This window comes from Tinamus guttatus, unplaced genomic scaffold, assembly GCF_059628265.1.
Source record: "Tinamus guttatus ecotype Peru unplaced genomic scaffold, ASM5962826v1 Tinamus_guttatus_pri_ptg000327l, whole genome shotgun sequence".
Lineage (NCBI taxonomy): Eukaryota > Metazoa > Chordata > Aves > Tinamiformes > Tinamidae > Tinamus > Tinamus guttatus.
The window spans coordinates 7,172,481-7,185,517 of NW_028288861.1; the positions used below are offsets into that span (position 1 = coordinate 7,172,481).

Consider the following 13,037-nt stretch of genomic DNA (forward strand, 5'->3'; position numbering starts at 1 on the left):
TAATGAAAGTATAATTAAAGATTTTAGCAGAGGCAGGGTTGAGGTAAAGATTCTGGCAATGTTCCAGGGGTTGTGTTAGACATATTGACAGGGAAGATGCAGGAGGAAAACGTAAGCTCAGAATAAGGAATGACTTGAAGATGTTAGTTTGTTACCAAGGATAGACAGTAAATCTTAGTTTATTGGCACTTAATGCTCTAAGTTCCATGTATGCTGTAACAGATAATATAACAGTATATTACAAAATAAAGTAAAGGCTTTGACAGTGAAGGGGAGATGCCAGCCTTGCCACTTTTGTGATTCTAGAGATAGACTTGCCATGAAAATATTAGAATGAGCTAGTGTGCCACCTTAATAGGAAGCAGTGTGATGATAGAATTCACTTCAGTGGATCGATACTCTTGATTCTGTGTGCTATAGATAAAGAAACCTTCTAGCATCTCATATGATTCTGAGCTTTAAAAATTACTTTTCCATGAAGTAAGTATTTAAAGCAGAACACTTCCTTGCCCTGTGTCATTATGAATTTGAAAACTCTTAGTGTTATTTTCATTCCTGAAGTTATAGCAGTGGCAAGCTAATGTTGTTTCTAAAGAGCAGCACAGACTTTATCCAGAGGATCCAAGGTCAGAGGAAAAATGTTGATTTTAGGAGATGCTGGCAAAATTCCACATAAGGTGTACCTAAAAATATAATCTTGTCTTTCTCTGTCAAAATGGTTATTTGGTCAACGTACTGGTTATTTTGCAGCTCTGGTGGAAGAAGTTTATTCTGCTCAACGAGAACGTGATGAGGCTGTCATGGCAAGGCTTAGATTAGCTAATGAAGAGAGAGATGAAGCGTTTCTACGAGTGCGGCATTTAGAACAGTCTCTCAAAGAGTAAGTATGTGCTTACTGCTCTGTGCAAAAAGATCATCCTGTCAGAGTTTGACTTTCAGGAACTGCTTGGTAATGGTTGTGTTGAAAATCTTAATATGAGCTTCCCTATGATGAATTACTAGGTTGGTGTTAGTATTACTGTACCATTGGTTAGGCTTTATTTTTAGGAAGTCTGTGAGAATGTATTTTTTTCAGGTGACTAAAAGCAAGGTGAGTGACTGATTACCTAGACAAATAAATAAATAAAAGCTTTGCTATTGATTTATTCAGGGATAAATCAGGGGAATGTGACATTTCAAATGGGCATCTTTTGACATGGAGTACCAGGATGTCAGTCGGAAGTTGCACTATATAGGAAATCAATTGAGTCTTTGAGCCCACCAGACACTTCCTTCAGCAAAATTTCTAATTATGTGGGTGATGTAAAAATATGTTTTCCTTTTTATCTCTAGTGCAAGATCAGTTTGTAGGACAAGAAGGCAACTTTTTGAAAATTATTATTTTACGGTGTTAACACAGGAAGGCAGAATCAGGCCGTCTCATGTAAAACTGAACTGTTAAACTATGTTAAAGTTAGGAGAGAAAGATCAAAACCAGTTTCTTTTATCACTTTAGTATACAAGCAGCCTTGAAGCTACAGTTCTCTTTTTACATGTAATTCTTCTCTATCCAGGTTATGTCATCTTGCTACTTCCTTAAAGTCAAGGCTTTGGATCATGTGTCAGTTTGGGTTTTAAAAACGTGATGTACTCAGAGAAGATCTTTTATGTCTTTGAATGATTCTGTTTTTCAGAATGGCTTGAATATTCTACCACATTTTCATATGATTTAATTCTGCTGATTTTGTAATAAAGACAAACTTATCATAGTAGAAACTGAATATACACATTTTTTAATCACTTAAATGCCAAGCAATTGGTTTTTAAATGATTCTAGTAAGAACACTTTTCCCCTCTTTTGGGATATTTATTTAGGTTGGTTCAGAGAATGTTTTCCAGCTAAATTCCCATATCTGTGCAGATAGTTTGTGCACCTTTACTCTGTGGAATTTGCATGTTAAAGTTTGTCTCAGCCTGTAAGTATTACTCAAAGGCAAGTTTAGGAGCACCCAGACCCACAAAGATTAATGCACAATTTGATAGAGGTAATGCCCTACAGAGCCCATTATAGGTGTGGGCTCTGAATTTTTGCTTTGATTGGCACTGTCTGAAGAAATATGCAAAAATACTTTATGTTCCCATAAAGGGCATTAATACTGTGACCTTCTCTCCAGTTTCTTCTGTCACTCTTCTAGTTTGTATGTTTTGAGAGTAAAAAAAAAAAAAAAAAAAGCCAGCAAGCTTCGTATGGTCCCAGTCATCAAATACTAAGATCTGTGGTTCTGCAGCAAACTAATTATTCTCTTTGACTCACATAAGCAACGATTTCTTGTGTTTCTGGAAGAAATCACAGGCCTATTAAGTGCCTGATGGGCTTTTTGCTGCAATCTCTGCAGTGGAATCCCCAAACAAAACCATGGCCTTACTGTGGTCTTAACACACATGAATCAGCCATTGCCTGCTTTGTTTCCATGCCTTTCTGCGCTTCAGTCGTATATTAAAAGGCCAACTCTGTTGTAAGCAAAAAGATGAGAAGAGAAAGAAAATCTTATTTTCTTGGAAAAAACACATGCTTCCTTCCTCAAAGGAACGTCATTGCAGAAGGCACTGGATACACTGGTAATGATAAAGGGGATTCCAAGGGAATAGCTGGTAACTCGCTTCGGTGGTAAAGGTACAAGAGCAGTGGTGGAGCTGAGGCATCATAGCTTATTCCTGTCACTCTGAGAGTAGTAATTATTATTGCTTTCACCCACTTGTGCACTTTTCCTCGTGTTTTGTCTCAGAATTGGGAATTTCCATGTGGAAAACCCCAACCCAACGCAGGTAGAAGTTGTGATGGGCTAATCGGCTGCTGTTGTGTCAATATCTGATTTACATTCTTCTTCTACAAAATCAGTGACTCGTCTTAAAGATCCTATAGCCATTATTTCTTCCTGCTTATTCTAGATGGGTGTAGGTCAGGTTTCTGTGTGACATCTACTGTAATGACAGCCCATACCAGCATGCAAGTCAAGGCACAAAAACTATTTCATTCAAAAGCGTTTTCCTTGCCAATCTGCCTGTGTTGCGGAAGAGTGTAAAATCAGTAGCTCCCAGGATCTTCTATTTTGCCTTACAGAGACTGGCTGTGGCAATGGCAGGTGGTCAGGAAATGTCATCCTAGTCTTTCACATCCCAGCTGCCCTGTCAGCTGCCGCTGAGAACATCCTGGAAATGAACAAAATCTTCCAGCAGATCCCAACAGATTTATGTCACTCCTTGGGGCACAAAGATACGTTGCCCAAGAATTCTGAAAAAATGTTGTGTGCCTTTATTCTACTGCTCTGATGACTGGCACTAAAACTGTCCACAGGAATAAAAACTTAAATGAGAAAAGGCACAAAGTCCAAAAGCTGCATTTTTTTCCACTCTAAAATCTGATAATTATCCATGTGGCAAGTACTTCATGGCAATGAGTTTTGGGGCATTAACAGCCGTATGTAGTTTCCTAAAGGGAAGAAGTTACTTTGTGGTAATCATATGGTTCACTGTATCGGATATTAGATAATGACCTCTTTGCACCTTAATAACCTTTCAGTGAAACTGGAAATTTGATAGGAATGTCATAAGACACATCCAACAATATAAGACACTTTGGAGATGTCTTCCTCTGTTCCATGAGTTTGTGATCAGTATTGCCTCAACCAACTGTGTGCCCATTTCCGCACCCTGACCACTATTCACTATTTCCTACGCTCTTCCCTCTCCCATTTCAGTTCTCAGGACCTTTCAGATGAGAAGTGGTCTTCTTTCTTCAGAAAAGAGCAATGATAGAATACAGAAAAGCTTTTTTTATTGTGATTATTAGTTTGGGAGTTTTGTTTTCTTTTTCTTTGAAGAAAGCTCATTGTTTAGAAACCTTTGAGGATTTCAGAATTGAGAATGGATGCTCACTTCCAGCAGGCTTGGTTGCTTTCCTTCAGGCTCAGCTGCTCGAAGCTTGTAGGACGCTTATGTTCATGCAGCTGTATGCCTTGTAAAGAAGAAATATGTGATCTACAATGGGGCCAGAATTGCTACTGAAACAAAGCTCTGCTAGTTAGGCTTTTCACTGTGTCTTTGCTAACTGTGCTGATCTTTCAACTGAGATAGCAAGATATTTATTTCTACTTCTGTCTGGATGACTGGCATCTTACAATGGGAAGAGCAAGTCAGGACTGTGCTGCAAATATGCTGAATTCACTACAGTTATTAAAAAAAAAAAAAAACTACAATATTTCTATCAGTCACTATCACCTCTTGTGCATTCAGATATGTTCATGTACTCTGTAATATCAGTAGTCCTCTTGAGCCTCGCTTAAAACGTTTGCTTCTCTAGCACCTTGTTCTGTTATGTCTTTCTGCTTATTATTAGTTTCTCAAGATGAGTGCATTTGAGGTGCTTAAAGGTCACTTGACATCTGCAGTATTTGTAAGAGTAGAGTAACCTCACCTCTAACTTACCATTGAAGTATGTCTCACTGTTCAGCCTAAGCAACCATCATTTTTACCTGCCAACCTCTCAGAAGGAGAGTGAATTCCAGGAAAAAAAAATATTTTTCTCAGACTCTTTATTGTGAATAGTTTCATAGTGTGGCTGTTGCATTTTTCTTTTTTCTTTCTTTCTTTTTTTCTTTTTCTCCCTAGAGTCCATCTTACCTCTCTACTAATCCTTTGGAAACAGCAGAGGTGATGGGATGAACCATGAGGAACTTAGTTTATTTTATGTAGTTTTTGGCTTTGTTCCGGAATCTTGGAACTAGAAACTAACTCACCATTATTTCCTTCCTGGTGCTGGTTGTTGGCAGTCACCCTCTCTCACCTCAGAGAACATCAAATGGAGCACATAGGGCAGCTCTTTGTAAAGTCCACTGGTTAGTTTTGCCACCCTTGACAAGTTTTACAACCCCAGGAACTTCCCCCATCTGCTTGGACTTGTTCCAGTCGGAGATTTTTACAAGAGGGCAATGTTAGGCATCCTGCCAGCCTTCACTGAGTGCTCTAAAGCTTCCTTTAAATTCCCTGCTAGAGCAATTCTGGTGTCACTGTTCAGCTGTAACAGCCAAAGCTTTCAATCCTGTCACCTTTTTCTTCTATTTTTACATTTTTCCCTGAAGTACCCCCTAGAGGTATCCTTGCTTATTGCTGCTTCATATCATGAGAGAACTAAAAAAAGATGATCTGTGTGTGTGTGTGTGTGTGTGTGTGTGTATGCCTACAGACAGAAGTCTTGTGACAGGAGATGGAAGTTCCTGCTCTGTTTTCCTTTCCCCATTTTCCCCCTCTTTAGCCTCCCCGCTCAGCCGGACGGTTAGCTGAGGTATTCTGTTGACCCACTTTGGTTGGCCCTGCTTTTTGCAGGGGAGAAATCCTCTGGTGAATCTTGCCAACCAGCTTAAGAAATATACTTCACTGTAAATACAGACTAGGCAGAGACCCCTGTTAAGTCCAATGACAAGTGGATATCAGAACAGAGCAGATAAGCTCTACTCCTAAAGCAGGAACTCTGTAAGGAGCCACTTCAGATGTGAGAATCTGAATTCAAGTGTCTGTTGCTTTTTGGTTTGTGCTACTTTATGAATATGAGTCAACACGAGCAAAAGTTAGCTCTCGCTTTGTTTGGTTTAGGTCTAATGGTGACTGGATGTGTTGGAAGCAGGTGCTGCTTGCAAGCTCTCTGTAAATATGCCAACCACCATACACTGGTAGTACATTGTTGTTATTTCTTTTTGATTGAAAGGGTTGATTTCTGTATTGGCTGATTTACTATGCCATATGGACCAGTAACTGGTAACTGACACTTTAAGGTGAAATGTTAGTGTGCTATCAAGCCCTGTACAATGTTTGCTGGCTTAAATCTTGGCCTTAGAGCAGCAACTCTCACACTGAGTTGTGTTGCTGTTCAATGACTGCTGTCTTTTAAAATATTATATGCTAGTCTGTGACAGGCTTACTTTTAATAAATGTCACTGCTAATTAGCATGAAGTGGAATTGTAGCTCTTTAATAGGCTTAAATAGACAGATTAAAAATATTGAAGAGGTCTCTTCCATTTTAAAATGCACATAAATGTTATAAATAACATACTGCATGTATAGCTTTGGTAAAATAAAATACATACCCATTTATTAGGTGTTTGTGCTATATAACTCACTGCTTTTGCACAGCTGGTGTTCTATTGCATATGACTTAATTCTGCATATCATCTTTATACTTAACAGTTAAGAACAAGTTCTCTTGAAATTAAAGTGGGGAAATGCAGGCAGAATTAAAAGATGGCCTTGCAGAAAATTGGCTTAATGTGCTATTTTATGCAAAACGTTAAAGCAGAATATTTCAAAGGAAACTTTTAACTACTTGTTTTTCCTCCTTTTGGCAGGAGGAGGTGGCAAATGACTTTTGTAGAGAATATTTTGTTTTCTTTTCTTTTTAAAGCCTTGTCCTGTTTCATTTGGGGTGCAATGAAAACAAAACACAGCGTCAAGCAGAAGTTGTAAGTCCAGAAATAAATAAAATAAAAGCATCAGTCATTTCTATCACTAGGGAACTTTCTTCATCTAAGCACATATGAACAATTGATCCTTGTAGTCATATATAGCAGTAAACATTAATAACTTAACAGTCTGAAGTCAGTGCTGAAGATATGGAGCATTATTGAAAGATGGAGTCGAGCAGGTGGCACTTTAATATGTTCAGTGTCATGGTTGACTCTAAAGACTAGTAGAATGAAATTACTTGAGGTTCTAAAGATTTAAAAAGCGAACTCATTTTGCTGCACTAAGGAAATGCTACTGATCAGGCTTTCTGTGTCCCTTTTTTCTAGGCTAGAAAATATTAACCCTGAAGAAAATGACATGGTAAGCCATTCTCTGAGGAGATTTCTTGATGTCAGTCTTATATCTTAGAGGCTTAAGTTCAATTGAGTGGGTTTCAAGAACTAAGATGTGGGAAAAAGAAGAATTGACACACTAATAATGTACATCTTTGCTGCAATATGAAAATTCAATAACTTCACTCAGTCAATTTACAATTCACATGTGCCTATTAATTAAAACCCTATATTAAATAAAATATATTAAAACTTCATGTCTGACTAACATATAATGCTGTTGGTAGACATTACAGGAATTACTGAACAGAATAAACAATGCAGACACTGGCGTAGATATACTGAAGAATGGAGCTATAATTCTGAATCGAATACACAGGACGAAAGAACGTAAAAAGAAAATAGTAGCTGAGGAAATGAATGCAGTGATAGAGCAACGGGATGCTGCTTTGTCTCAAGTAAGTCTCTACAAGCATATAATCGCTCAATATAAAATTACTTTTTTTTCTTGCTTTCCTTCTGGAGAGGAAAATTGCTACATTTTATTTTCCCTAATGGCAAGTGGCTGATTGAGCTATGCTTTCTGCATGATAGGAGTGCCCGTGAAAGTACTGTAAATATATTTCACAAGCAAGTTTTTGTTTGTTTGTTTTTTGCATGCAATCACTGTCTCGATTCTTGAAAGAAAATAGCTTTAAGTATACTGATAATGCAAAAAGCTACAAAGAGCTTGGTTTTGCAGGATGCTATAATTCTGTAAAGCATCGGACCCCAGCAAACTGGACCTCAAGGAGTTGTAAAGGGTTAAAATGATAAGTGTTAGAAATATTGCATTAAAAGGTGATAATACTGTATGCAGCAAAACAAGCAACTCTTCCCTTGGTTACTTTATATGCAGGAAAATAGACACGTAATCATTTTTGAGTGTCATGCCTCTGCTACATAGGCTACTAAAAGCTGATGTCCTTTCTGCCACTCAGATCACTGATTCTCTTCCCTTTATTTTCCCAAAAGAATGTTATTCTCATTCTCATCGTGGAGAGAGTCTCCTTGGTGCTTCTGTCTCACAGCAGAGCTGTTCTGGATTTCTCTCCACAATTTTCTTTCTTCCTGATTTTGTCTTCTGGAAAAAAAAAAAAAAAAAAGTGAATTTGACTCCATGGGAATGAGCTGTAGGAAGAAGCAGAGTGGACAGGGAGTATAGAATTGAGAGACTCCAGACTGGGTGAAACTCCTTGTGCATTCATCCCAAGCGAGAAGTTTCATCTAGCTCTTGCTTCAAAATAGAAAGTACAAATCTTCCTTCAGTGTAAATATCCAAGATTGCCCACACCTAAATAACTTCTGTTAAATTTACATTATATCAAGAAGTCACCTGGTAGAAGAATCCCCTTTTCACATCCTGAAATTTTTGCCTTTTTGCAATCATCATTTTTATGTTCTATCCTACTTTAACCGGAAAACCCTTTCCACTTGGTGCTTAAAAAGATTTATGCATTAAACCACTGCAAAGCTTGTTAATGTTGCAACTTCATCTTTTCACTCTGCTTTCTTTTGCTTTCTATAATAAGGATAACCAGTCTGGTTACTGGTGAACATCCAACAGTCTTGCCAAAATTTTATGCATTTTTTAATTTTGACCAAATTTCTTGCTTATAAGAGCTTTCAGCAAAGAAGAAGGATCTTTTGATATATTCAAGTTTTATCATTTTTTTGCTTCAGCCTCCAAATGTGCTTTCAGATATATTTGGACCATAAAACTTTTGTTAGCTTCTGAATATTATTGTAGGGTATTATATATATATTTTAATTGGGTTTATTTTTAAACCATCCGCATGTAGTGTAATCTACAGACATATGTGTGAAAGTCACTTTTTCCAAGAAATTAGTATGGAAATTAATAAAAGATCAGTATTTTACATAATGGTTTAAATGCCACAGACAGCATACCCACCTTGAATGTCAGAAAATGCACAGATGATGTCAAGTAACAATGTCAAGGTACAGTTAAAAATAAATAAAATATTAACCTCCTCCCATCCCCTTCTTCCTGCCTCCCAACTTCTCAAATAAGATTTCTTTTATCAGCATTTGGTATTATGTTGGACTGCTCTGATTGATACTGATTGCAAACTGTAATTGTTTTAAACTAATTATTACTAATAGGACTCTATTGAGCTTGCATTGTGTTTCTATAACTATGATGCTTTCATGACTGAGGCTATTGAATCCATAAAATAGATCCTGGGAACTGAAGCTACCATTTCAACCTGCATTTCTTGCATGATGATTCCTTGGGAATTTGTACCATACTTGAATTATTAGTAGTCTTTTGTTAACATTGCAATAGCAGTAGTTATTACAGTGCTAACAGCAAGAACAATGGGAGAGGGATTCCTACGTTAGACCACAAAGGGACTGAATCTAATTCAGGGGATGTATATGTTTAGCATAACAAATGTAAATTATTAGAATTTCCACCCAAGGCAGCCTCAGGTATTCATAACATTTGCAAGTTAAAATCTTTCTCTTTTCATGGGAGGTGACATCAAATAATGATGGAGTCTTGGTAAGAATAAGTTGAGACAAAGCAGAAGTGGAGTACACCGTAACATGCTGTTGCTGACCTCTGGAAATTGGCATTTTAGAAGTCATTGGGCAGTGGAAGCTAAATGCTTCATGATTCATTTTGTAAGATGTATTTCTACAAGCCATTGTACAGTGCTGGGACAGCAATTCTGTTTGGGTGACCCACATAGGCAGTTCTCTCATGGAATTGGTTATCTGTTAAATAAGGGTTTGTACAGTCTGTGTTTGTCTGTTATCTTATGGTTTTCTTTACTATAACCTGGCAGTTGACAATTAAGCACAATGAATATACAGCTAGCATCCAGTTCGGGGGCTGTATCTTGTAGGATTTATGTTTTTTTTTGCTGTAAACAACAATAATACAGAATTCTTTGCAGCTCTAACTCGTTGGTTTCATTTGAGCTAAGGACCCTTTAACTTTCTTAAAGAATCCATATTCTCTAATCTCTGCGTCTCCTGTGACCAACTAAATACAGCTGTCTTCAAAGAGTCCTTGAAGTATAACTTTACCGTAACTTCTCTGCTGGTTGTAATGCCAAGTTATGTTTTACTGGACTGTTGTTGTACAACAGCTTTGAAATAGTTAATTAGTTGTGATTCTTTTGTTGGAGTTTTCCTTTTTATTTTCCTTTATTTTTCTTTTTTTTTCTTTTTTTATTGTTCTTGAAAAGATAAAAGGCACTGTCCATGTCTCTGAAATGTATGAATACATTCTTTCTGATCATAATACCTAAGCCCCACTACCTTTTTTTTTTTTTTTTTTTGGTATTTGACATGTGAATATCATGTCTTGTTTGGAGCAGCTCGAGGCACTATTATCACTGTATTGAGCTGCACATGTGTATGTAATCTTAGATCATTCACTACATTGCTGAGCAAATATGCAAACTACTTTTTGTATGTGTGAAAACAAATAAAATGGTATAAACTCAAATATTTGATACTACTTTTAGTATGTATTTTCAAGTGAATAGAAAACAAACAACTAAAGCATGGCTAAACATTGACATCCATCTTCTCCTGTACCAACTCCCTTAAAAAAACAAACTCAACTGTTTGGTTATGTTTGCCAAGATATATTTGTTAGTGAACAGATATTGTGCTATACTGGAGAACTTGTGCCTGTTTTATGACTGATATCAGAAAAGGAAACGGAGTAAGAAATTGACTGTCATGAGAAATAAAAATTCAGTTTATTGTCTATATTATTAAGGTTTGTCTTAATGGAAAAAAAAAAAAACTTTTCAGTGGATTGTATTGCTGTTCTGTCTGCCTTCAAAAGTATTCCTTGCTTGAGCAAAGGAATGTTGAGTAACATGTTTGTCAAATTAGTGAGATTGAAAATTAAAGATTAAATATGGCCATAGCTGCATTATATGATCTTCATAAAATGCTTGAGAGGATGGTTTCCAGCAGGAGGCAATGCAATGCAATGGCTCACACTGGCAGCCGCCCCTCACACCTTATGGACAGGAATGTTAATATGATTAAAGGGTTGGCAGCCAAATCTGGGGACTTGAGCAAGTCATCGAAATAACTTTTCTACTGTATCAGAAAGTGACCCTTTAATTGGTACAGCTTGAAGGAAGTGGTTTTAAAGAAACTAAATAGTAGTATGCCTTATAGTTCTGAGGATCACGTTTGATATGTTTTCAGTCCTAGTTTTAGTTCTGTAGATATTTTGTAATTGGTAGCAGTCTGATACTCTACAAAAATTTAAATATTAAACATGTAGGATTTTTTTTTCCCAAAGAAAAGCAGTGTTTTCATGGCCAGTGAAGTGTCATCTCTAATACCCTGATCTTGAAGCAATAACGTAACTGGCAAGCAAACCTGGTTTTACAGCTTTGAATAGTTTGATCACATCCTGCTGTGCAGGAACATGCATATGACTGTTCATGTAGAAATTGGCGTGCACCCAGTTGCTCATCTGAAGCAAGTTTAAGTACTTTTCGCCATTTCGAGGCACTGTTTGGCAGCAAACTGCAATTTATTGTTGCTGAAAACAAAAGACGAGAAGCATTATGCTTGACTGCCCATCATTATCGGTTTCGACTAATGACTAATAACTGATAAATGTCAGCAGTTGCAGGAAGCCAGCCTCTCACTGACTTTTTTTTTTTTTTTTTAGCTTCTCAAGAATTTTTCCTCCTTGTAGCTGAAGGAGATGTAGAGCCCTCTTACCTGTAATTCCAGAACATTAAGGCATTCTCCGCACACGTGAGTGAGCAGCCCTTACTAAAGTAATAAACCCAGAAGCTGTATAAATGTGAAAACAAAAAATATATAAATAAAAAAAATTACTTACAAATCTCAAATAATTTCAGGGGGAATATGGCAGTGAAGATTGCAATGATGCTTGAGTGCTTTATCTTAGAGATAATTTCTGTTCAGCCCAAACCATGGTTTGGAAAACTGTTTTTCAATGATGCTTGGAATTAGCCCATCAGTTTTAAACTCTGTACTTTTGGTTCCATGTGGTACATCATGGCTAATGATTTAGATTGAGTTCTTGTTTGGCAAGAGCACATTTGGCATTGTGCTAGCTGCTCTGCTGGGTTGCTTTCCCTACAACCTCTTCCCTTGTTTCTAATGTTCGGGAAAGACAGGAAAAGAGGGGAGAGGTAGGACACTATATTCGCAATTCTTTTAGAACCTGACAGCTGCTGTAGGGTATTGATGATTTTCATCCCAGGCTTGTTTGAGGAGAGAAGTGGAGGTAAAGTGGATGTTTATTGTTATTTGAGGATCCAAGTTAGTTCTCTCTTCTGCCTGGTTTCCTTAGGGAGGGCAAGAGCAAGTTCCAGTTGCCCTCATTTTTTTCTGAGAAGTAGCAGATAAATGAGTGAGAAGTTACTTGCTAGCAGGAAAGCTAAGCAGAAAGAGATGAGACAGAAGCCTAAAGGACATAGAATCATAGAATCATAGAATGCTTAGGGTTGGAAGGGACCTCTAGAGATCATCTAGTCCAACCCCCCTGCACACGCAGGCTCACCTAAAGCACGTGGCACAGGACTGCGTCCAAGCCGGTTTTGAAGACCTCCAGAGAAGGACACTCTACAACCTCTCTGGGCAGCCTGTTCCAGTGCTCAGTCACTCTCACTGTCAAGAAATTTTTCCTTAAGTTCCTGTGGAACTTTTGGTGCTTCAGTTTGCGGCCATTTCCTCTAGTTCTGTCAGTGGCCACCACTGAAAAGAGACCAGCAACATCCTCTGCACTCCGTCCCTTGAGATGCCTATAGACACTGATCAGATCCCCTCTCAGCCTTCTCTTCTCCAGGCTGAACAGGCCCAGCTCCCTCAGCCTCTCCTCATAGGGCAGATGTTCCAGGCCCCTGATCATCCTTGTGGCCCTGCGCTGGACTCTCTCCAGCAGCTCCACATCCCTCTTGTGCTGTGGAGCCCGGAACTGGACACAATACTCCAGATGTGGCCTCACCAGGGCTGAGTAGAGAGGCAGGATCACCTCCCTCGATGTGCTGGAGACGCTCTTCTTAATGCAGCCCAGGATCCCATTGGCCTTCTTGGCCACAAGAGCACACTGCTGCCTCATGGTCAACTTGTCATCCACCATGACACCCAGGTCCCTCTCTGCAGAGCTGCTCTCCAGAAGGTCGGTC

At 38.2% G+C, this 13,037-nt stretch overlaps 1 protein-coding gene across 1 annotated transcript in view; it reads left to right on the top strand.

Annotated features, from left to right (window-relative positions):
- The window catches only part of MIPOL1 (mirror-image polydactyly 1), a 143,530-nt gene that overhangs the window by 27,449 nt on the left and 103,044 nt on the right, over positions 1 to 13,037 (top strand). The window contains exons 5-7 of the mRNA XM_088529291.1: positions 751 to 880; positions 6,823 to 6,856; positions 7,116 to 7,286. Of these exons, the coding sequence (XP_088385417.1) occupies positions 751 to 880; positions 6,823 to 6,856; positions 7,116 to 7,286 (335 nt within the window). The remainder of the gene's footprint in view (positions 1 to 750; positions 881 to 6,822; positions 6,857 to 7,115; positions 7,287 to 13,037) is intronic.